The 26,426-nt window shown below is 32.5% G+C and overlaps 2 protein-coding genes and 1 pseudogene across 2 annotated transcripts; 1 reads left to right on the top strand and 2 right to left on the bottom strand.

Moving 5' to 3' along the window:
- Window positions 1-866: 866 nt before the first annotated feature.
- Window positions 867-1,487, bottom strand: LOC103873522. Its single transcript, XM_009151935.3, has one exon. The coding sequence runs from the start codon at window positions 1,247-1,249 to the stop codon at window positions 1,040-1,042; it is 210 nt and encodes a 69-aa protein (XP_009150183.1). The 5' UTR covers window positions 1,250-1,487; the 3' UTR covers window positions 867-1,039.
- Window positions 1,488-1,783: 296 nt separating this feature from the next.
- LOC103873523 lies at window positions 1,784-7,070 on the top strand (annotated as a pseudogene).
- Window positions 7,071-11,878: 4,808 nt separating this feature from the next.
- Window positions 11,879-21,144, bottom strand: LOC103844360. Its single transcript, XM_033274093.1, has one exon. The coding sequence runs from the start codon at window positions 13,012-13,014 to the stop codon at window positions 12,055-12,057; it is 960 nt and encodes a 319-aa protein (XP_033129984.1). The 5' UTR covers window positions 13,015-21,144; the 3' UTR covers window positions 11,879-12,054.
- Between the last annotated feature and the right edge of the window lie 5,282 nt (window positions 21,145-26,426).

The following is a 26,426-nucleotide window of genomic DNA, read 5'->3' as shown; positions in this document are numbered from 1 at the left end:
CTCTCTCTCTCTCTCTCTCTCTCTCTCTCTCTCTCTCTCTCCTATTTACCCTTGTTCAAGTGATTTGTCCCTCAAATTTTCACTTTCTTAACTTTAGGGTTGAAGAAGGAAGGTTAAAATATATCTTTTTTAATTATTTTTTCCATCAGATAAAAGTAAAAGATTATTTGTTAAAAGAAAGTAAAAGATTAATTTCTTCTTAACATTATCATATTAATATATACTTTAATCTTAGTGTAAGAACTTCTGTCAGTTCAAAACAACTAATGAAATAATAATTTATCATTCCTATACAACCTGCATTATTTTTTCTTTTTTTTTTAAAAAATGTTATTTTTAAATTACATGATAACAGTGGTATAATAAATAAACAATAAAAATAAATAAATTTTATGTAGCTAAATTTTATCATTGCTAGTAATTTTAAAATTAATAAATTTGATTTTAGATAAATTTTGTAAAAATATTTAAACGAATATTTTTTTTGTCTTTTGCTCTTCTTAAATTTTCTGAAAAGTTATTCTATATTATTAAAAACAATGATTTGGAAAATAAATAAGAAAGGATGTGTCTAAAAATTTTAAAATAAGTTCTTATTAATGATTTAAATTTTGATGAATATTCTTTTTTCTCTCACTTTCTCTAATTTTTAAAAAAAAAAAAAAAATTTAGTCTTGATTGTTACATTACATTCATGAAATTTGTAAAATAAATTGTTCCATTAAATCATTTAGCTTAAATCTGACTCTGACCGAACTCATGCAAGTTTACTTTTGTCCATTCTCACATCAACAAGCAACGCTGCCTACCATCACATTCAAAAATCAAAACCATTAAACCGGAAACAAAACCGGCCTGAAAACCCATAATCAAACAGAAACATTTAACTTAATGCAAATTCAGACTCACATATAGTATTCAAATATGTTTACACCATAGTACACAGAGAATTTCTAAACAAAGACATAGGAAAAAAAACCGGTACGAAGAACACAACGACAACAAGACAACCGAAAAATTACAAATCCGGTAGGTAAAATTAACCGGTATAGATGTGGAGACGGATGGCGATGGTGAAGATGGTGATGAGAGCGAAGAAAATGATGGTGTGGACGAGAATCGAGGCGCCGCTGGTGTGCATATTCCCGAACTCCACGATTCGACCTCTCGCCGGAATCTGAAAGAGAAGTCCCGGAGTCAGAAGCACGAACAGTATCACAGCCACCACTACAGGTCCCCAATCTGCCATACTTTGCCACTAGAGAGAGAGAAATATAAGAGAAGAAGTTAGACAGAGGGAAAATGGTTGAGAGAGTTTTTGTTTTTGTTTTGAAGAGTTCAAAACTTCCTCGTGCGATGTGAAAAAGGAAACTGCCGGTGGCAATGGCACGTGCGGATACGTTGTTCTCGAAATATGTGACACGTGAGTCCGTGACTAATGAATATGACTCCTTGTTTATGACAGAGTAAGATTAAACATGGCTCATCTTGGATCTAATTATATATGGGCTGAAAATTTTAACCTGACCCATCATATATACTTGTTAAAATCTTTTTGCCAAGATTAACCAGTACAGTTGAGTTAAAATCTGTGTATTTTTTAATCTTTTTTGCCAAGTTGGGTTGATTTTTTTAATCTCTCTAATAATCTTCCAATCCACTTGCAATCTTGCACAGTTGCATACTTGCATTGAGTCACTCACATATACTTCTCTTGAAAAGGGCAAGAGAACAGTATTCTATTTAGGTTTAAGAAAACTTTCTAAAATAAAATCATGCAACTATACGTAGCAAAAAAATCATGCAATTATATATGTATGTTCTCAGCTGCCGATAATTTTGTCGTTCTTTAGGTCTTAGCAAATGGTTAATTACCTATTTGCTATTGTATTTGTATAACGATAAAAATGTCTTTCCCAAGCAAGATTTCCGACCGACCAGAAAAAAAAAGCATGCAATTATATATGTACGAAGACAAAGCTTTCACTAATTTTTTTTTTTCAGTTTTGAAAGGTAACTAGATAACGTTTGTTGAATTTTTCTGTCTTTATCTAACAGATAACTAGATACTAGATAAGATTAGTCCGATTTTTACTAGTTAAAAAAACTAGGTAATCATTATAATAAATCTCTCTTTGTCAAATAATCATTCTTAAAATTCTCTATTTATAGATTCACATTCCCAGTCCACGCATACGCAGTTCTCTTCCTATATAAATCTCCACTTCTCTTTCACTTTCTTGAAAGAAAACAAGATTTAACAACCAAACAAAAGTAAAGAATGAGAGGAAAATATATGTTCCTACTAGTGCTCATTGCCTTGGCCTCCAATGAAGTTTTTGCCAAGAAAAAGTCTTCAAGATCTAAGTTAAGAAGAAGTGATTTCCCAGAAGGTTTCATTTTTGGGTCTGCAACCTCTGCCTACCAGGTTGAAGGAGCTGCTCATGAAGATGGTAGAGGACCAAGTATCTGGGATACATTCTCTGAAAAATACCCAGAGAAGATTCAAGATGGTAGCAACGGGTCTATTGCAGATGACTCTTACCGTCTTTACAAGGATGATGTGGCTTTAATGCATCAAATTGGTTTCAGTGCCTACAGATTCTCCATCTCTTGGTCAAGAATCTTGCCTAGTGGGAATCTAAAAGGAGGAATCAACCAGGCCGGTATTAACTATTACAACAAGTTGATCAATGAGCTTTTGTCCAAAGGAATCAAGCCTTTTGTCACTATTTTCCATTGGGATACGCCACAAGGCCTTGAAGATGCTTACGGTGGATTTCGTGGGGCAGATATTGTAAATGATTTCCGAGATTATGCGGATATTTGTTTTAAGAATTTTGGTGATAGAGTGAAGCATTGGATGACACTGAACGAGCCGTTGACAGTGGTGCAGCAAGGATATGCTCTAGGTATAATGGCTCCAGGAAGATGCTCCAAATTTACAAACCCTAATTGTACCGCCGGTGATGGAGCCACTGAGCCTTATATCGTTGGTCACAACCTTATCCTTGCTCACGGAGCGGCCGTTGAAGTCTACAGAGAAAAATACAAGGTCAGTATTATAAAAACAATCCATCTATCTCTTGATTCTCAAGTTACTAAAATTCACTATGGTTAAAACCATCGCAAGCGAGAGAAAAGTATGTGTTACTAATTGAAAGTTGGGTAAACTCAGTTTGTTAGCGAGTAATATTCCATATTCTATCACCCTCCCGATGCACGGTTAGGCTGGTCCTGAATTTATTGAACAAACTGGTCGGGATCCCCTTTGTAAAGACATCGGCAAACTGCAAGGATGATGGCACGAACAAGACTTTAACCTCACCGATAGCTACCTTGTCCCTGACGAAATGTATGTCAATTTCGATGACGAACAGGGTTGTGAGCGAGGTAGACTGAGCTGATGTTATCACAGTACACAATGGAAGCTCTGGAGATTGGATGTCCAAGCTCAAGGAAGAGATTGCGGATCCAGGTGAGTTCAGCAACTGCGTTCGCCACTCATTTATATTCTGCTTCAGCACTTGATCTGGATACAGTAGACTGCCGTTTGGAAGACCATGAGACTAAGTTGGAGCCAATGTAGATGCAGTAACCTGAGGTCGAGTGTCCGGACAGCCGGTCCAGTCAGCGTCTGACTAAGCAACCAAGTCGGTAATGGAGCTTTTGGTGAGTTTTTGGCCGAGATTCTTGGTTACTTGAAGATATCAAATGATTCGCTTGAGAGCATGTAGATGTGGAACTCTCGGGTCGTGCATATAGAGGCATATTTGGTGAACAACGTATGCAATATCTGGACGTGTAAACGTTAAGTATTGCAATGCCCCTGCTAGTCGTTTGAACTGCGTTGGATCGGGGATCGGGTCTCCATCACTAATCACCAAAACTTAATATATTTATTCCACTTCCAATCGTAACTAATCTTTTGTTGGATGTGTATAACAGGTGTCTCAAAAAGGTCAAGTCGGTATTGCTTTGAACGGGGGTTGAAACTTGCCCTATACAGAATCAGCGGTGGATAAGTTAGCCGCGGCACGAGCCTTGGCCTTCACATTTGACTACTTCATGGAGCCGCTTGTGACTGGTAAATATCCTGTCGACATGGTCAACAACGTAAAAGGTGGTCGGTTGCCTACATTCACAGCAAAACAATCAAAGATGCTGAAGGGCTCATATGATTTCATTGGCATCAATTACTACTCGTCTTCGTACACAAAGAACATCCCTTGCTCAACCGAAAATGTTACATTATTGTCTGATCCTTGTGCAAGCGTCACGGGTGTGAGAGAAGGAGTTCCCATCGGTCCAAAGGCTGCCTCAGATTGGCTTTTGATATATCCAAAGGGGATTCGTGACCTTGTCCTTTATGCAAAATACAAGTTTAAGGATCCTGTCATGTACATAACCGAGAACGGGAGAGATGAAGCTAGTGTTACGGGTAAAATCTTACTTAAAGATAGTGATAGAATCGATTACTACGCTCGACATCTTGAGATGGTTCGTGAAGCTGTCTCGGTTGGAGCCAATGTGAAGGGCTTTTTCGCGTGGTCGCTGTTAGATAACTTTGAGTGGTCAAATGGTTACACGGTCCGGTTCGGGTTGGTTTATGTGGATTACAACGACGGTGGTAAGAGATATCTCAAGAAATCGGCTCACTGGTTCAGAAAGTTCTTGCATCATAAGAAAAACAATTGACAAGATTTGTATTTTTCCGTTTTATCAAATATCTCTGTTATTCGGAGATATTTATTATTATTAAGTGTTAACATAGATTGTTTATTATAATAAATTACTCATTTAAATCCAGAAAATCTAGAAACTGAAATAATATACGTTTTTGCTGTAAAACTAATGCTGTAGAATTTTTTTACTATAGCTGTAAATATTTTTGTTGTAGGTTATTCACTTGTAAATTTTGTAAGGCCAAAATATAAGTGCTCTAGGTATTTTGCTTTCTAATTATTAATATCATTAGTTTGAGGGATAATTTGCCTAAAAACAAAGGAAGACATAGAAACTAATAAAGTGCCAAAAATAGTGAAACAAGGAAATTGCTTGGTTACGTGGAGAGATGGATTTGTCGAAACTACCCTTCCACAAAAAGCGATCTTCCTGTTGTATAGGGTGCAGTCAAGTACAATTAGAATCTTCCGAAATCTAGCTAAGTACAAGAAGATTTAGAAAAAATATATTGGATTAGATTTCTAAAATATATCTCGTTCAGAGAGAATGACCAGTGTCTCCTGCAGTTGTAACCTTCTTCCTCTGTTTTTTTTTACATTTTACAAATGAATTAAACAAAATCAAAGAAGATCATGAATTCTAAACAATTTATGAGTTCATAATTTTCTCTATTTGTCTTCAAGAGTTCACAAGTTTCGAACAACTGAAGAAGATCATGAATTTCCCTGCTTCTTTTTCCACTTTCTTCCTCTACATAATCGCTTTCATCATCACAGTCCTGAACAAGATTATGAGTTCTCTCTACCGGAGTTTATCATCTATCGTTCAAAGATTCTTCGGGTCACTTTTCCAATGGTTGTGTATATAGTTGTTATTCTTTTAGCCAGCTATTCAAAATATGAACGTGGTCTACTTCACCAGCCTTGACGTGCTTCATTTCTACGTTCAAAGACCGTTGAGATTTCACAATAAGTTAAAGACTTCTAATACGATATAAAAAAAGAGCTATACTATGATAATATGATAATTAGACGACTAGAATATATCATGGATGTATATATTAAATCTTAGCTTGTGCATATAGGAGTTTAGCCGATTATAAATAATTCAAATATATTATCTTGAAAATGTTGGTTATTTACTTAGCCATACCCATACATATTAAAAAGTCCAAAATAGACAAATATTGATTTGCTTATCAGCAATGTGAACTAACGCAAAGATCATAGTTAGTTGTCTTATATTTTGTTCAGTGACACTGAGTGAATCAATCTTGTAAAACAGGTTTAGAAGTGAGCTTGAGAAGTTCCAACTGATTCATATTGATGATAGTAACAATAAGTTAAAAACTTCTAATACGTTATATCAAAGAAATGCTATGATAATATGATAATTAGTCGGCTACAATATTGCATGGATGTATATATTAAATCTTAGCTTGTGTATAGAGGAGTTTAGCAGGTTATAGATAATTCAAATATATTATTTTGGAAAATGTTGGTTATTTGCATTTGGGCTTAGCCATACATATTTAATCGAACGAAAGGTTTCAGCCTATCATTTTTACTAGTTAAAGTTGTAGACGGCTACAATATATGAAAGACATATATATTAAATCTTAGACTGTGTAAACAATGTTTAGCCGGTTACTAAGGATTCAAATATATGATTCGTAGAAGTGATGGCAATTTGAATTATAACTTAGCCATACATATAAAATGATGGACATATTTTATTTGTCAACACGGATAACAACTTGAGAATAAAAACTCATGGATATTTGACAGTTTATATATGAACAATACATAACAAGACTCAAATAGTAAAATAGACATGGTAACTGATCATAGGATTACTATTAAGAGTGAAAAGTTATGTTCACTAGTAGCAGTTTACATTAAAACTTGGACAGATAAGTTTCACTATATCCACAATAGTATCAGTTTACTATTGTCGGATTGCATAGGATTTGTGATACGCCATTACCCTCACTTCGACTTGTTATTCTCCAGCCACGAAAAATCTCTCGGGTATGGGGAGTGGTGGTCTTCGCTGTGCTCCATTTGGTATCACCTTCCTGGAAATAATGAATCAACCAAATCGTCCCGAGAGAACAACAAACGACATTCCCTGAAACACAAGCAAACAAAATTGAAGCACAAGATGTCAAGAAACTCTTATGGAATCTGTCCAGAATACTATCTTTTGCACAATTAATATGTTGATTTAGGTGGCAGGTTTACAGTTTAAACGTAGCAAAAGAGTAAATATACAACATAATTTCACCAGAAAATGAATGAAGACGCATAAAGCTAAACTCTTTTCCTAGAATTGAGTCAAGAGACGAAACTGCAGAGAAGCCCAAATCAGAAACAAGAAACTCACAGGTCGCACAGAGAAACCCAAATCACATAGTGCATAAAAAAATAAAGAGATAAAGAAACCCATATAACCTGCAAAGTCCCAAAGCTCATGCTTGTAGATAGCAATGTCCCCAATTGCATTGAGGCTTACAGTTTTGCCCAGATCCTTTCTCTTCAAGTAATAGCTCACGAGTTCCTCGTCAGTCGGATGAAATCAAAACCCTAGAGCAAGCGAAGCCGCTGCCACAACAGTTGCGGGCGCAGTTGCAGATGGCGATGAATCAACAGCCGTACATTCGTGATCTGATAAAGCAAAGACTTTTGTTTCTAGGGCATGGTAGAGGTTGTGAATTATCGTTCTCTATTTTCTCGCGAACTCGCCTATAAATTCTAGGGATTTCTGTTTAAAAATGAAATTTCGAGACATGGAAATGGAGAGGGATTTGGAATTTTAGTTTGGAACCCATAGGTTAATTGAAAACCAATCTGACAAGGGATTTGGATAAAGAAACTGTCAGAAAATAAGATCCTTGCGTATCTAGGCAATATTTTGCCAACTCAAAACACATAACTCACTGAGGTTGGCGTGTAGGGATATCAGTATCATAAGTAAATTTATACAATGTTCAAACAGTTGAAATTGGTATTGTTCTAATTAGAATAAATAACGTTGGTAGGAACCCTAATTTCTCTTAATTTGACAGAAGTAAATTAGTTTTAAAATTTAAAATTAATTTTAATAACTGTATAACTCATAATTATCGACTCAAATTATTATTATTATTATTTTAAATTACTTGTTGCATTATATTAAATTTATGTCCTTAGATAAATGTACTAAAATACTTTTCAACTGTTATAAAATAACTTATAATTTTATAGTATAGAGAAATTTAATTAAGAGCGAAATTTTATACCCGCAGAAAGGAGATACTACTGATATAAGATAATAACGAGAGAGAATATGTTATAAGAGGAAGAAGAGATGGTGTATTACAATTGATCGAAACGACCGTTTATATAGAAGTGAAAAAGAGAAAGTTACTGTGCGTGCATAGTGACGGTGGGCTCCACATAGTAAATGACAATGCGAAAATGTCAAGTTTTGGTGCGTATTATTTTGACGTTGTTTTTCTTCACGTTTATAACACTCCCCCTTGGAGACCAGTGTCACTATCGCTTCTTGCTTAACGTCTTTGTTGCCTCGTTAAAAATCTTTCTAGGAAAACCCAATGGGAAAAACCATAGTAAGGTAAAAAGAGTACAACTACGTAAGCTCCCCCTCGAATGAGCAGTCATAGATCCTTCTGGTGACGCATTCCAATGTTATGGACATGTTTTCTGAATACCGCAGTCGGAAGTGATTTTGTGAAAAGGTCGGCTGCATTGTCGCATGATCGGACATATCTTACTTCAATCTCTTTCTTTTTCACTAGCTCTTGAGTGTATGAGAAGAACTTCGGATGAATATGCTTCGTTCTATCGCTTTTGATATATCCGTCATTTGTTTGAGTAACACATGCTGCATGATCTTCATAGAGGATAGTTGGCTCTGTATTTCCGTCAATCCCACTGCTTGAACAGATGTGTCGGCTTATTGATCTTAGCCAAACACATTCTCTACTTGCTTCATGGAGTGCGATGATTTCAGCATGATTTGAAGAAGTAGCCACGAGCGTTTGTTTCTGAGAACGCCAAGATATAGCAGTGCCTCCAATCGTGAAAACATATCCCGTTTGCGATCGGGCTTTGTGTGGATCTGAAAGATATCCTGCATCTGCAAAACCAATCATTTGACCTTTTGAATCTTTAGGGTAAAATAAACCCAAATCAATGGTCCCTTGGAGGTAACGAAAAACATGTTTAATCCCATTCCAATGTCTCCGAGTTGGAGATGAGCTGAATCTTGCCAAAAGATTTACAGCAAATGATATATCAGGCCGTGTACAATTTGCAAGGTACATCAGCGCTCCAATTGCACTTAGATATGGTACTTCCGGACCAAGTATCTCTTCTTTCTCCTCAGGTGGTCGAAATGGATCACTTTCAATATTAAGTGACCTAACAACCATCGGGGTGCTAAGAGGAGTTGATTTATCCATGTTAAATCGTTTCAACACTCTGTTAGTGTATGTGGATTGATGCACAAATATACCATTTTGTGAATGCTCTATTTGTAGGCCAAGACAATATTGTGTTTGTACAAGATCTTTCATCTCAAATTCTCCATTGAGATAGTCTGATGCCTTTTGTATTTCCTTCTGAGTTCCGATAATGTTAAGATCATTAACATATACCGCGATTATTACAAATCCGGACATTGTTTTCTTGATGAAAACACATGGACATATAGGATCATTCACATATCCTTCTTTTGTTAAATGCTCACTGAGACGATTATACCACATACGTCCAGATTGCTTTAGCCCATATAATGATCTTTGCAATTTTATTGCACATAACTCTTTAGGTTTGGAATTTAATGCTTCTGGCATTTTAAAACCATCAGGAACTTTCATGTAGATATCAGTATCTAATGATCCATATAGATAAGCTGTAACAACATCCATGAGACGCATCTCTAGATTTTTATCAGCGGCTAGACTCATCAGAAATCTAAACGTGATTGCATCCATAACTGGAGAATATGTTTCTTCATAATCGATTCCAGGTCTTTGAGAAAAACCTTGAGCCACAAGACGAGCTTTGTATCTCGTAACCTCATTTTGCTCATTTCGTTTTCGAACGAAAACCCATTTGTACCCGACTGGTCTCACATCTGTAGGTGTGAGTACAATAGATCCAAATACTTCTCGTTTATTAAGCGAATCAAGTTCAGCTTGTATTGCATCTTTCCATTGTTTCCAATCATGTCTCTTTTGACATTCATAAACAGATTTTGGTTCTGGATCATCGATTTCTTCATTTATTTCACTTGACACAATATATGAGAAAGCATCATCAACATCATCCTGTTCATTTCTATTCCATATCTTCTTATTATGGATGTAGTTGATAGAAATCTCATGATTCTTTTCTGACTCATGATGCTCTACTTTGTCAGTATCCTCATTATTTGTTTCTTCCAAAATATTTTCCGCTATTTTGGGTGTCTCATTTATTTCGATTTCCTTTTGTTTTCTAGGATTTTTATTCTTAGAACCAGTAGGTCTGCCACGCTTCAAGCGTGTTTTAGACTCTCGTGTATCGTCTGCTTTTCTTTGCTCATTTGTTATTTTGATACAAGCAGGAGCATTCGCGGCTGGTATATGAGATTTAGTTACCGTTTTGGTATCCGCAAATGCATCAGGTAGCTGATTAGCTATACTCTGTAAATGCATGATTCGTCGAACTTCTAGTTCAGACTCTTTAGTAGGAGGATCAAGATATAGTAACGAAGGTACACTCCATTTGATATCATTTTCTACATTTTTGTTTTCTCCCCCTAGAACTGGGAATACTTTCTCATCAAAGTGACAATCGGCGAAACGTGCCGTAAAGACGTCACCAGTTTGTGGTTCGAGATATCGTATAATTGATGGGGAATCACAACCAACATATATTCCCAATCTTCTTTGTGGTCCCATCTTTGTACGTTGTGGTGGTGCTACAGGCACATATACTGCACAACCAAATATTCTAAAGTGGGAAATGTTTGGTTCTCGACCAAACGCTAACTGTAGTGGAGAATACTTATGGTATGCACTCGGTGTGATCCGAATAAGTGCTTCAGCATGCAAAATAGCATGTCCCCATACAGAGGTTAGAAGTTTTGATCTCATGATCAATGGTCTTGCAATCAATTGCAGACGCTTAATTAAAGATTCAGCCAAACCATTTTGCGTATGAACATGAGCAACCGAATGTTCAACTTCAATTCCCGTTACCATACAATAGTCATTGAATGCTTGGGATGTGAATTCACCAGCGTTGTCTAGTCTAACTCTTTTAATAGTATAATCAGGAAACTGTGCTCGCAGTTTGATTATCTGAGTTAGAAATCTCGCAAATGCCACATTTCGAGAAGATAATAGACAAACGTGTGACCTTCTACTGGATGCGTCAATTAATACCATAAAATAGTGGAATGGTCCACAAGGTGGGTGTATAGGTCCACATATATCGCCTTGAATTCTTTCAAGGAACTTTGGTGATTCTTTATCGATTTTGGTTGGCGATGGCCTTACGATCAATTTTCCTAGAGAACATGCAACACATGTCATTTTATTCCCTTGAGGAATCTCCTGGATTTTCAGTGAATCACCATGCGAACTTTCTATGATTTTACGCATCATTGTAGTGCCTGGGTGGCCGAGACGATCATGCCATAATGTGAACTCTTCTGGATTCTGTTTTACTACAAGGTTTGATTCGATCTCATCGATATAAGTATGATGTAGTCCCGAAGGAAGTTCTGGAAACTTTTCCAATATGTGTTTTCTGCCACATTGCTCAGAAGTTACATACATGTATTTCTTTCCATCCTCAGTTGCAGACTGAGTGTCATATCCATGAAGATATATGTCTTTAAAACTCAACAAATTTCTTTTAGAACTCGGAGAATATAGAGCATTATTTATGGAAAATTTTGTTCCATTCGGCAACGTAAAGTTTGCTTTACCGGTTCCTTCAATCACGTCTGCAGGACCTGATATTGTATTGACGACAATTCTTGTCGGTTTTATATTAGAGAAATATCTCTTTTGTTTCAGAATAGTGTGTGTTGTTCCACTATCTGATATACATATTTCACGAATCCGTTTCTTGGATTTTGCTCCATTAGCATTTCGATCCATTTCTGAAATTGTCATAAATGTTAATAAAAGAAAAACATAAAATTCATTCATATAATAATCATATAAGGAAACACACAATAATTATACATTAAGGTGACGTTAAAACATCATTATTTGTTTAAAACAGGAAATGTAATAATTATACATGACAATACTGAAAACTATTCGATAGTTTTATTATAAGCATCTCTTTTCTCTTCAGGAGTAATCTAGTCCAGCTCATTTGCGAAGTCGGAGGCATCGAGGTACGATGTCCCTTCAAAGTTTTCAGTGAGGTTCACTTCTTTAGCTTTTCCTTTCGTGGACTCTTGATATAACTTACAGAGATGTGGAGGAGTACGACATGTACGGGACCAATGTCCTTTACAGCCACATCTGTAACACACTGTCTCACGCTTCTGGGTGGTATCCCCTTGAGTTTCTTTACCCTTAGAAACTTGTTCGGATCTAACCCACTTGTTAGATCCCTTCCATTTGGGATTGTAAGTTTTTCCACGTTTGTTGTTGAAACGACGACCATGACCTCGGTTGGTCTGGTTCCTCCTTTCCGAATTTTCTATCGCCGTAGCATTCACTTCAGGAAATGCCTTGGCTCCCGTAGGTCGGGAATTATGGTTTTTGATCAGGAGCTCATTGTTCTTTTCAGCCAACATGAGCGCAACCATCAATTCAGAAAATCTTGTGTACCCGCATTTTCTGTATATTTCGGGCAGGAAGTGAAGCTGTTTGTGGAAAGTGTTGTATGTTTTATTCATCATTTCTTCCTCAGAGACAGGGTTACCGCAATATTTCAGGAGTGAAACTATCCTCAGGACAGCAGAATTGTAATCCTCAACCTTTTGAAAATCTTGGAACCTCAGGTTTTTCCACTCTTCTAGAGCGTGAGGGAGGTTGACTTGTCTCTGGTTATCAAACCTTTCTTTTAAAGCTTGCCACAGTTCAGCTGGGTCTTCGACGCTTGCATAGTCGTGCGTTAGATTCTCATCTAAATGCTTCTTCAGGAAGATTATCGCCTCGGCTATATGCTCGGGCGGCGATTTGTTACCGATTACAATCGTTTCAGTTATCTTTTTCATCACCAGATATGGTTTCACGTTCGTGACCCATCCGACGTAGTTTTCGCCAGTTATTTTGAGAGCCGGGAACTGAAGTTTCTCGATGTTTGCCATTTGTATTTCTAAACACAAAATAATATGTTTTATTAGAATTTCGTACTTTTAAAACGAACCATTTATATTAATAATACACGCAATTACAAGAAGAAACAACGCATAGAAAAGTAAACCGACATTAAGCGTAAATTCTTCAGGAGCAAATTCTCCAATAAAAAGACCGAACATAGAAGCAAAAATTAGAATTGCACATAAAACCAAAAATATACGAATCATCTTTCTTGTAATGAAAAATCGGAGTGTGGCGATTTGGAAATATTTGAGAGAAGATGAAATATTTTGGATGAAGTAAATGAGTGAAGAATGAGTATATATATAGATGAAAATACTGTTCATAGCCGTTTGAAAAGGGTAAAATTTTTGATTTTTTTTTCTTTGTGACCGTTGGGATTAAATCGTATGAACCGAAAATCAATCTGAAAATATTGTAACAATTAGTCAACCAAATTCCGTAAATTTCATAATATTTTATATAGGTGACCAAACATTTATATAATAACAATAATATAATAAACAAATAAATATCAATCATATTATGGTGATAGAAAAATTATAAGATTAAATAAATTAGGCGGCGGCACAGCCAAGCCAATAATTATAGTGTAATTAGCAATCAAGGTTCATTAACGAGGCGACATACCGCCCGCATTAATATAGATAAATAATAATAATTAAAACAACCACTATAAAATTATAGATAATAATATAGGCGGTATACCGGCCATTATAGCAGAGTAAATATGATACATATAAATTTTACCGAATCGCAGAGTGATCGTGCTGATAACGTGTTATAAAATAACTTATAATTTTATAGTATAGAGAAATTTAATTAAGAGCGAAATTTTATACCCGCAGAAAGGAGATACTACTGATATAAGATAATAACGAGAGAGAATATGTTATAAGAGGAAGAAGAGATGGTGTATTACAATTGATCGAAACGATCGTTTATATAGAAGTGAAAAAGAGAAAGTTACTGTGCGTGCATAGTGACGGTGGGCTCCACATAGTAAATGACAATGTGAAAATGTCAAGTTTTGGTGCGTATTATTTTGACGTTGTTTTTCTTCACGTTTACAACATCAACTAAATATTTCTTATTTATATTTTCATTGACAATACAATCTGAATAAATATAAAACAAATAAAAAATATATATAGAGCATCCATGGAAAAGGTGGAAGAAGAAAAAGATTAATCGAGAAAACGGGAGAGTAAAACAATTAAAACGAATTCTTCTTGTTCTTTTTCTTCTTCTTCATTTTCATCTTCAGTCTTCATTGTAAAGGAGGAACTGAATCCAATCAGTAGACTATCCATCAACCACTTTCCACATAGACTTTTACTCCTTCGAATTTGCAAGAGATTCTTCGTATTTGGCACTGGGAGATAATGGATTCCAACAAAAATTGATTCTCAAACCATAAACAGAAAGAAAAAATTGCACTTTCCACATCAGATTAAAAGACTTATATTTTTTCAAATCATGCACAAAACTAATACAATCATAACTCATAAGAAAGATGATTGCTTCTTGTTGCGTTAGTTTTTCTTTATAAATCAAATTGCCCAGAATTTACTGTTTAACTGATAAAAATTGATGAAATGGAGTAGAAGATGGATGAAATAAAGAAAGAAATGGCGGATTGATTGGCAATGAAATCCTTTAATTTTAATGGTTTTCAATTTTATTTCATGTACCTCCGGTATGGTTGATTAACTTCTTGTATTTTCCTTTATATAATAAATTAGTTGACAAAAAAAGAAAGAAAGAATGAGGATCGAAACTATCAAACTAATATGTTTTTTTTTTTTAAAGATGAAACAGTTATATAATGGGAGCAATTAAATTAAAACCACGATAAAATATTGTTATGTTTCGCAAGAAGCTCGTTTCTCTCTCTTCTCCACATTCTCTCGAGCCAAAACTAATTTGAAGAAAGTCTCTAGCCTCCGGCGCTGTGTGAGTACGCATGCCAGCGCCAGATGACTCATCCTCTCCTTATCTCTTGTTTGCTCTTTGCTGTTCGCCGGATCTACGCCTTCTTCTCCGATATGCTTGAAGTTTTGCTGTAGGGTTTCTCTCCAGTGTAAAGCCATGCGCGAGAACCTTCGTCTCCGGCGATATTTCTGCTACTTGTGGCTCCTCGGCGAGGTTTGGAAGAGTTTTTTTACGGCGGTTGGTCGGTTTTTAGGGCTTTGTGGTGTGGATCGATTTTCCTTTTTGAGTCTCCCTGGAACTCAACATCGTTGATCAAGGCGATTGTTGGTCTTGACTCTAAAGACTCCGGTGAGGGGTTTCGACAGGTGAATCATTCGGCTTCGGGGATTAGTTCTTCGGGTCTCTCCGGTGTCGGAGTGGTCCAGCTCTCTCACCTAGTAGTCAAGTGTGCTCCGGTGCTTCGTCAGATCGGAGGCGAGTCTTGGGTAGTGCACGCAGTAGGTCATGGTGCTCTGCTCAGTTCGGCTCGTGTGAACGAGCTCTCTGTCTGTAGCAAGCTGTCGTCTATGGCTGCTTGTGGACAAAGTTTTCGGCCACTTCATTTCGGATTCCTTCTTCACGGCTCTGTTTTAGCTGTTCCATTGATTGGCATTCGCTTCTCGTTGGTTGTCTCGTGTTTATTTTCTTGGCATTGCTCCAATATTGACACCGGAAACAAGTCTTAACAGGCTGTAAATGGTCTTTGGTTCTCAAAGATTGCAGATGGCGAAGCAGTACTCGGGTTGTCATTCCCGCCTTGCTGTCTCCGTTTGGTTTTGCTTACTTCCCAGGACCGCTTTAACTTTTTGAGCTTGGTGGTAGTGAGCAAACTTTCCATATAGGTGCTGAGACAGGCTATGATGGGAGCAGCTTTGGTTCCAGTCCGCTTTTTTGCAGGTTTCGTAGGCGACAGTAGCGGGCACTTGCTCGATTTGGGATGCGTTTCATGTGTCGTTGGCGTTTCATACAAGCCGACTTTGGTGGCATTTGCAAGGCTGGGGTAAGTATTCGAAAACATCCCCTATAGTCGTCCCGAGCTTCGTAGACAGTGAAGGTATAAGCTTTGTGGAGTTCATCGGGAACTACCTACTTCGGAGACATCAAGGAAATTTTCGGCATCCAAGACAACGAGGTGAACCTCACGTTCCCGAAAACCGCGTCGATGGTTGAGAACGGCTACCGATATCAAAGAATTTCGAAAAACAATCTAGTGGAACGTACCGGGTTAAGTGGGTTAATAGTTAGATTTTGATACTTTTGTTCAAAACGAACTTGTGACTGAATCTGATCCCAATTTTTTTGGATGTGTTTAATATATAATATTTTTTTTAAAACAAAATAAAATAATTTAAGCCATGTAACTACATCCGTAACGTTAGATTGTTTCAAAAAAAAAAGGAATAAAACAAATGGTATAAATGATGCAAATTAAAATAATCTACCAACGCTTTTATTAAATCAGTGCTAAAAGACTATATAGTTACCTAATTTTTGTTCGTACCAGTTTATTAATGACGTAAAATTTGAATCACTTTAATAGATGATAACCAAAACGTAAATGTATCCGTTCTGTTAATCGATATAAATTTATATAATACCATCAATTATGTTAAAATGATATGAATTAATAGAAATTATATCACTTTAATTAGTTAATTGATGTTAAATTAAATTACTATTAACATCAATTGTTACAATCGATTCTATATTTGTATCATTTATAAATAAGTAATTTAAAATAGTATCACTTATTTTTGCACTACAAAAAAACGTTTCTTTAACAACGAAAATTTACGACGAAAATAATTCCTCGTAAATTTACATAGTATTTACAACGTAATTATGAAGAAACCAAAATTCGTCGTAAACTTCATGTAACTTTACGACGAAACAGTTTCGTCGTAAAGTACATGTAAGTTTACGACGGAAGTACGTGGAAAGAGAAATTTGTCGTAACCGTTACATTGACATTACAACGAAACATGTTACCGTTATATTTAGGTAAAAACGTGTATTCAATGTGCTTTAACTTACCTAAATTCGTAGTAAAGTGGTTGTAAATATTATGTTAAAACCATGTAAAATCCATGTAAAACATTCCTCGTAAAATCGTTGTTATATTTCAACTATCCAACTCGAAAATTTCTCTATATATATGTCATTTCCCACAACTCTCTTCCTTACAACACACAAACGAAAAAAAAAATCAACAAAAAAAAAAATTTCAAAAAAAAATCTAAGAAAAAAATGGTCGGTGGCGATAGTATTTATGACTTACAGAGTTGGATGTATTTGCACAAAAATTCCGACAGGAGGGTGACAAACGAATTTCTGAGCGGGCTAGAGACATTCATGCACCAGGCGGGCTGTACACCGATCACACAGGAAACCGATAAGATGTTTTGCCCCAGTCGGAAATGCAAGAATTCAAAATTTACACGTAGTGAAACTGTATGGAAGCATTTAGTAAACAAAGGATTTACACCACAATACTACATTTGGTATCAACATGGAGAGGGTTATGGGGGAAATGAAGCTAGTAATAGTAATAATAATAATAATTTTGAGGATGCTCATCATAATGAAGAACCGAATCATTTGCATAATGAATATAATTATCATCAAGAGGAGCAGATGGTAGATCATGATAGGGTTCAAGATATGATTAGTGATGCATTTTTAGAAACAACTACAACAATAGCTGATGAAACTGGAAATGTAGAAGAACCTAATTTGGATGCAAAAAGGTTTTATGAAATGCTAGATGCTGCAAATCAACCAATCTACACTGGTTGTAGAGAAGGTCTCTCTAAATTGTCTCTAGCAGTTAGGATGATGAATATTAAAACGGATCATAATTTACCTGAAAATTACATGAATGCATGGGCGGAGTTGTTTAAAGAGTATTTGCTAGAAAACAACGTGTCTACTGAATCTTATTATGAGATTCAGAAATTGGTTTATAGTCTTGGGTTGCCTTCGGAGATGATTGATGTTTGCATCGACAACTGCATGATCTACTAGAAGGAAGATGATAAGTTAGAAGAGTGTCGATTCTGCAAAAAACCACGATTCAAACCGCAAGGCCGTGGGAGAAATAGGGTACCGTACCAAAGGATTTGGTACCTACCAATTACAGACAGATTGAAAAGATTATATCAATCTGAGAGGACTGCTGCGTCGATGAGGTGGCATGCTGAACATGTCCAAAGAGATTGTGAGGTTGCACATCCATCAGACGCAAGAGCGTGGAAACATTTCAACAAGGTACACTCAGAATTTGCTACAAATATTTGGAATATCTATCGTGGGTTATACACCGATGGATTTAGTCCATTTGGAATGTTTGGTAGACAATATTCTTTGTGGCCAGTCATTTTTACGCCGTACAATTTACCGCCGGATATGTGCATGGAAAAAGAATTTCTATTTTTGACCATATTAATCCATGGACCGAAGCATCCAAAACGGTCTCTTGATATATTTCTCCAACCGTTGATAGAAGAGCTAAAGCAATTGTGGTTAGAAGGGGTGAAGACGTACGATTGTTCCTCGAAAAACAATTTTACGATGTGAGCAGTTCTGCTGTGGACGATAAGTGATTTTTCTACTTATAGGATGTTGTCTGGCTGGACAACACATGGAAGATTATCTTGTCCATATTGTCTTGGATCGACAGATGCTTTTCGACTGAAGAATGGTAGGAAGAGTTGTTGGTTTGATTGTCATCGTCGCTTTCTTCCACTTGTCCATCCATATTGTCCATATTTAAAAAATATGTTTTCTTGTAGTGTTGTGATTCCATTTAAGTGATACAATTGAATTTCTTTTTTTTTTTGTAGTGGCTTTACAAAGTCTTTGTAAATCATGATTGGAAGAGATTTGTGATTGGTGTTATTAGATTGTCTATTAATAAAGAATGATATAGATTTAGATTTTATGTAGATGATACATGTTGTATTCAAGATCCGTCCCTGATTATAAATAGTTAAAGATAAATTTTACAAAATTTTGTAATTATCTTCAGTTCAAAATCGAATAATCTACAAAACTTTTTAACGTTTTTTAAAAATAAATAATATCATCAAAACTCTTTTTAAATTCAGAAAGTTATTTAGTTTTACAAATGACAAAAAATCTTTTAAAAATCACAAACTAATAACAGCCCCAGAAACTTAATAAATCGTATGTATAAACTATGAAGCAATAAGTCAGACCATCCATAATTAAATCATCCATCTATAAAAATTTCAACCTTTTTACAAACAGTTTTCTATTTGTTTCATACAAGATTATAATCTGGTGGAAGAAAATAAAATATTTAAAACTGATAATTTATAATTATAACACAAATATTTTTAATCAGCTTAAGATCCGTATTAAATTATATTATCTCACTTTTATGTCTAATATTATTGTACCAAAATCAATACCAATATATGAGACTTTGCTTACATACCTAATGCGCAGTTCCTAATGTATGCTTCTTTTTCGATTTTACTTCTCTGTTAACTTCAATCAGCTTATGAATGGGCATTTTGGATATTGCTTCATGGTCGGACGTTTCGGCTATCGGATAATTCAGGTAATAGACAAGAGGATCTATATATATATATAATATTTGGTAATGTTATAGGGAAATTTGGAAATATACTTTAAAAGGATAATTTATTTTGAAAACTACACTTTCATTTATTTATTTTTTAAAATTACACTTTCCACTAAGTAAAATGTCTAAACTATCCATATTGAATATTTATAATTATTATAATATTTGAATATAAATAGAAACGTTTGAAAAAGCCTATAATATATACTAGTCCTATTTCAATATCGTATTAAATATGATGTAAATGTTGCTAAAAAAACATGAAGACGCTACCAGACCTAAAATCTAGAATATGCTGTGCAAGCGGTGTGATTGTTTCCTTTCATAATGAACTGACATCTTAGTTTAATAATATATATAGCAAACTAGATTTGATCCGCGCTTTCAAAGCGCGAGATATTTTGTGATAAAAAAATTATATTAACAATATTTCAAAAGTTTTGTTAATTTGATAGGAATGTTTCTACTAAAAATATTTTGTATTTGAATCATCGTTTTTATACCCGACCCGTACCAGCGGTCAAACCACTAAACCAATGATCCAATATGTAATCATGTTTGGGTTTTAAAAAATATTGATTACCGATAAAACCTACAAAAACTTGCTAAAACTAAAGACTAACCGGTTGAACTCACTCATCGATATGTAATCCATTTAATATTGATATAAAATATATTTTTCTTTTACTTATTTCACTAAATAATTATATATCAGTTATTGAAACGAATATAATTCATAATAAAATATGTAGGTATAAAATTAATTTTAAAGTTTTATCTATATTATTAAAATAGAATCCCTTATAAGTCAAAATCTAGTTCATGATAAAATATGTAAGTATAAAATTAATTTTAAAGTTTTATCCATGGTTTAATAATATAGATTTTCAAAAATACATATGTGATGTTTTGAAACGTTTCACCTGTTTCAAAGAGGTGACTTACATAATAGAAGACATTTTAGGCTTGAAATAGAGATAAGAAAACTTAAGTTAGCTGTAGTTGTATATATAGCATTAGGTTAGTCGATTCTCTAGTTTTGAATCAAAAATATTTTTTGAAATTCCTAGATTTTTGGTCAAGCAAAATCTCAAATATTAAGAAAGCTCAAATATAGTTCCTTAGTCAATACATGTTATGCTGCCCAAGTTCGTATGTATATATACATATATATTGTAGTTAATATGTGGTCTTTATAATTTTAAAAAGGAAACAATCAAGAAATTAAAAGAGAGAACATTAGGAGTAAACATAGATTGATAAATGCTGCTGCAAACAAAGTGATTAGACAATAAATCCTGCGATTTGTCTAATATATTTAAGCAAAATTAATTTTTAAAAATCAAATTAAGGATATTATGATTAAAGTAGTTACAAAGATTTTATATAATTAGCTTTAAAGAAATATATGTTAATTTTTATACATGTATTATATAGTTTGCTAATGTTAACTCATCTTACCAACATATTAGATTTTATTTTTGAACATAAATATTTTATACTTACGAAAATAGAATATATAAATTTATAAATTTAATACAATTTAATATATTTATTTTAATATAATAATTTTATTTTAATATGATTCATTATGAGTATATAATAGGTAAAATAATATATAATTTTTTATTTTTCATTTTATAAATGATAACTGAATATATTAATGTATAATAATATTTCAAACTAATTTCGAAATTAGTTAAAATATTTAAATATAATTTCGAAAATGAAGATCTTGTTAAAACTTTTTTAAAACAGATTTGTTAGTATTTTAAAATGAAAATATTTATATTTAAAATAAAAAGATATCAAAAGATATTATGATTAAATATTTTAAAGATTCTATGTATTATTAGTCTTAATAAATTACATTTAATAATATTTCTAAGTGATGGTCTAAATTAACAAATCACACATGAAAGAAGTCAAGAATTCTATTTTAATATATAAGATTAGATCCTGACCCACGTTAAAACGTGGGATTAGACTTTATAAAATGATGTTAGAAGTGTTTTTTTCTTTTTGCTAAAATTTGGATGATATTAAAAGTGTTTACAATTTTATTAAATTTATAACTTGATTTCAATCTAGAATGTGTGGCGTATAGTTCATGTATTTTTATTGTTAGAAATCTTTTTTGTTTCTAATATAAATATTTGGATGAATTTGTTCCCGTAAATCTGTGTTAAAAATATAATTTAAACATTTCATGCTCAAAATGTTGAATATTTTGAAACGACATCTAAACTTTATATGCTACCAATAGATTGATTTGTTAGGATTTCTATTTTGTTAGTTTTATTTTATATTATTCAGTAATAGGGAAAGAACAAAGAAAACAACACAATATAAGTATTGACCATATTTTCTGGCTATTATAATTGTTAGTAACCATATATATACTATATTGGTTTAGAAATAACATATGATGGTAATCTATTAATTACATACATGATAGACTGTAATATTATTCATTACAACATAGAAAATTCATAATTAACTGAATCGGTTTAGTGCTGTAATTATTTGACAATTTATCAATACCAAAAAATGGTTTAGTTAAACCAATTTCTTATAGCACGGGTTATTAATTACCATCACACTAGATTAAGACCCACGCAATTGCGCGGGATGAAAGTCATATATAAAAATAATTTTTTATCTACTATTATTTATTTTTATTCATTTAGGTATTATATATATTATATATATAATTAAATTAGAGTAAGCACATAAATCAAAACAATATCTCTTGCTTATTTATGATATTTTTTAAATAAATTAATAAAATTATTATTTTTATTTAATATAGTATATAACTAAGTTTCAATGATATGGACTATATATAAATAATATATTTTAATATAAATATTTATTTTTGAAAATTTATGCTCATATGATAAAGATAAACACAAAATTTTTAATGTGAGATTTTTTCAATGAAAACTTAAAAATTAAAATACTAAGGTTTCAATGCTTTTTCAATATAAATTTAGAAATTAACATATTTATGTATTTTATATGTTATATAATTTAATTTTAAGCTATATTAATATATAATATGAATTTCTATTATATGAGATTTCATATTCATACGATTTATGATCATTTGTATCTTGTTATTACAAAAAAGTTAAATTATTGATCACAAAATTTTAGTGTGAAACATTTAACGTTTTTAGTAATTTATAGTCATTTTAAAAATTAAAAATAAAACATATAGGAAAAACATTAATTTTTTATTATATGGTTAATGTGATTGTTTAATATATTTTAATAATATAAAATTAAACAAAAAAAAAATAAGATACGAAAATTGTTATCAAATATTTATTATTCATAATCATTAATGTCATATATACGTTATTCATATTAGGTAATTCTGTAGTTTTTATTTAAGGACAATGCGAGAATATTCTTTTGTATACTATTTATTGATTGATAGTTAGTTTAATAAAAAATATAATATAAGTTTAGATGGACCAATTTATTTTTCTAATAATTCTGAATTTCATTCTCATGGAGACATGTGGCTACAAAACAATGTTGTAATGTTTCTCAATTAGTATATAAGGGATTAAAGAAAAAATAGCTAAGATACAAAAATTATTATCAAATATTTATCATTCATATTTATTAATAATCATATATACATTAATCATAATAGGAAATTCCGTAGCTTTTATTTGAGAAAAGTGTGAGAATATTCTTTTGTACACTATTTATCAATTTAATAGTTAGTTTAAAAAAATATAGTATAAGTTAAGATGGACCAACCTATTTTTCTAAGAAATCTGAATTTCATTCTCATGGTGACACGTGGCTACAAAACAATGTTGTGATGTTTCTCAATTAATATATAAGGGATCGCACATGTCCATCTCAACCTGCATTATGTTTCCACAATCGAATTACTTTAACCTTGATCCTCCACATGGACCCTTCAAATCGACTACATAATTTATATAGATGATATCGTAATGGTCTTCAAATCTTTTATATAGAATTTGATACTAGGTTAAATGTTTTGATAATTACCATTAATATGTACGATTTGAACTTATCTTTATTTACCTTACTACCCAACTATAAATGATAAAATTTTACCTTGGTGACAAATTTTTTCCATTTTACAAATGGACTTGCCTAAAAAAATGAGTGCTGAATTGTGTATCAAGTAATAGTATTAGTTATAGCAATAAAATGAAAACATAACAAATTATAGTATCTACCTTATTTTCCAACTATAAACAATTAAAATTTTAACTTGGTGACAAAGTTTTTCCATTTATCATATGGACTTGCCTAACTAAAATTAGTGTTGTATTTTGTATCAAACAATAATTTTAGTTATATTAATAAAAGGAATGCATAACAAATTTATATAGTACGTAAATCTTCTAATTATTTTGGAGTGGAAACTAAAGTTTCGCTCCTCCACATTTTCTATCAATTCGTTCGGTGCCATGACATGGTACAAATGTACGTGCCAATTAAACTGAATCCAGGTTGATCAACCTGCTAATGTTCGACTATGGATTATCATCTACTACGCACAAAGAACGCAGAACCAACTGGCCTCAATAAAATCATGAAGAATTGTATAACACAGATCATCTAATCTAATACGTATATATCTTAATTTTAGCAAGGTGCATGAATTAGACGAAGGTGGAACCACAATCGAAAAATAATTATCTAACTTTCGAATCCAGGTCGATCATCCTGTTTATTTTCACCATTGGATTATCTTGTGGAACAAATAACGAAGAACCAAATGACCTCTATAAAACCAATTAGAATTCGAGAACAAACAATCACCCAATATTGCAAATAATAAATAACAGGTTTGTGTGTTTTGAATTGTAAACATAAAGAACATCTCTTCGTATAAAATATAGTTCTTATTTTGTGTACTGTTTTGAAATATACATAGGACTTCGAATAAAAATGTGTCTCTTATTAATAGCTACGGTTTATATGTAGGAGCGATCAATAGCAGCGTTTGTATTAAATTAAATTAAACTTCTATCAAAGTACGTATTAAAAAATTTTGGACCTACTTTTTTTCCAATTGAATCTAAAGTTGCCACGTAAGGCAATTAGACACCTTAATTGATTGACAACTTAGCAAGACCATTTTTTAATTTTTACAAACTTAAGGTTACATCTTTTCAAATGTTCCTTAATTAATATATAGGGGATACATCAAAATCATGATAAATAAAAGGTCTGAATTAGTCTTATGTAGCAGTATTATACTATATAAGTGTATTTGATGATTATGTTTTGTTTATAATGGAAGGTTAAATCATGAGTTAGTGGGAAATGTAAAGAAACATAACACATAATAAAATGATTTAAGGTACACTGTGTATGTTGTATTTATAGAGATATTTTTTGTATGTGGAAATTGAATGCCATTTGGTATATTCAGGTTATGTTTAGTGATTTCAGAAATAATTGGTAAGCAAATTGTATTAGTGTGATAGAATTGTCAGAGTTATATATCTAATATATCTAAAATTTTATAGGTCCAAAATCTTAATGACAATATTTTATTAGTAAATAAAAATAGGATTCTAAATTAATAGATTAGATATTGTAAATAACTGATTTAGTTTTCATATCTAACATGATATACAAATAAATGCTAGATGAGTTAGTGTGGATTTGATCTAATCGATATATATATATTGTGTGGTTAGAATATTCTACCTAAATATTTGATTGTATATCTTTATTAGATAAACAAATTTCAATTCATTAATATTATCTATATATATATTCTATTTTTAAAAAATTAAAACGATTCTGGATATATGACATTCAAGCTTATTTGCAATTAGATGTTGTGTTCATAATACCTCCTACATAATGAATTGATTAGATTTTGATGTATTGAAGTTGCAGTTCGTGAAATGAAGACATTCAAACATGATATTGTATATTAAGCTGATGCTCATATTGAGTTTTTCTTTTCTTTGCAGAGTCATACTTGCATGAAATAGTGTATTATTCAAAACTCATGTAAATAAAGACATTGTGACAATCTTTAGAATGATGAAAAAATGACAAATATGAATTGATTAGATGGTATTTGTTTTGCAGGTGCACGTCGTTAACTAAAGAGAAACATATTATATACATTTTTGTATATTAAGTTGATATTCAGTATAGGCAGTATCGAAGTCATACTACAACCAGAGTCAAACCGATGATTAGATAAAAAAAATTGTATTGTTATTTGTCATATTTGATAATTAGACAACAGAAATATTATTCATTGTGAGGCTGATTTAGATTAAGTGAATTAAGGTCGATACTTTAAATGTAATACTAGATTTTGACCCGCGTTTTAAAAGCGCGGGATTTTTAAGTTGTGAAAAACCGAAAAAATATATATGTCACTTTAGTCACAAATATTAAAATAGATAAATCTTTTTTTTATCGTGAGTTAAAATAGGTTAATTTCTCATATTTAGATTCGCCTTATTTTTGACAGATTCGTTTTAAATTTCAGACCCGTTTTAATCCTTTTTTTAATAGAATTAACTATTTAGTTTTGTATAAAAATATGTTTTACTGAAAAAAATACTTATAAAAATGTTAGCACACAAAGATTGATTTTTTATTTATTTATCAAACATAATATTATAAAATAAAATATGCATATAGATTATAATAATTGAAATATTATTAATAATAATTTCGAATGCAAATAAATATATTATTAAAAATATTAAAATTTAATTTTATAATAGGAAAAAAAATATTATTGAAAAATATTAAAATTGGTATAACTAAACTGGTTAG

Source organism: Brassica rapa, chromosome A06 (assembly GCF_000309985.2).
Source record: "Brassica rapa cultivar Chiifu-401-42 chromosome A06, CAAS_Brap_v3.01, whole genome shotgun sequence".
NCBI lineage: Eukaryota > Viridiplantae > Streptophyta > Magnoliopsida > Brassicales > Brassicaceae > Brassica > Brassica rapa.
This window is presented reverse-complemented; position numbering and strand designations above follow the sequence as displayed.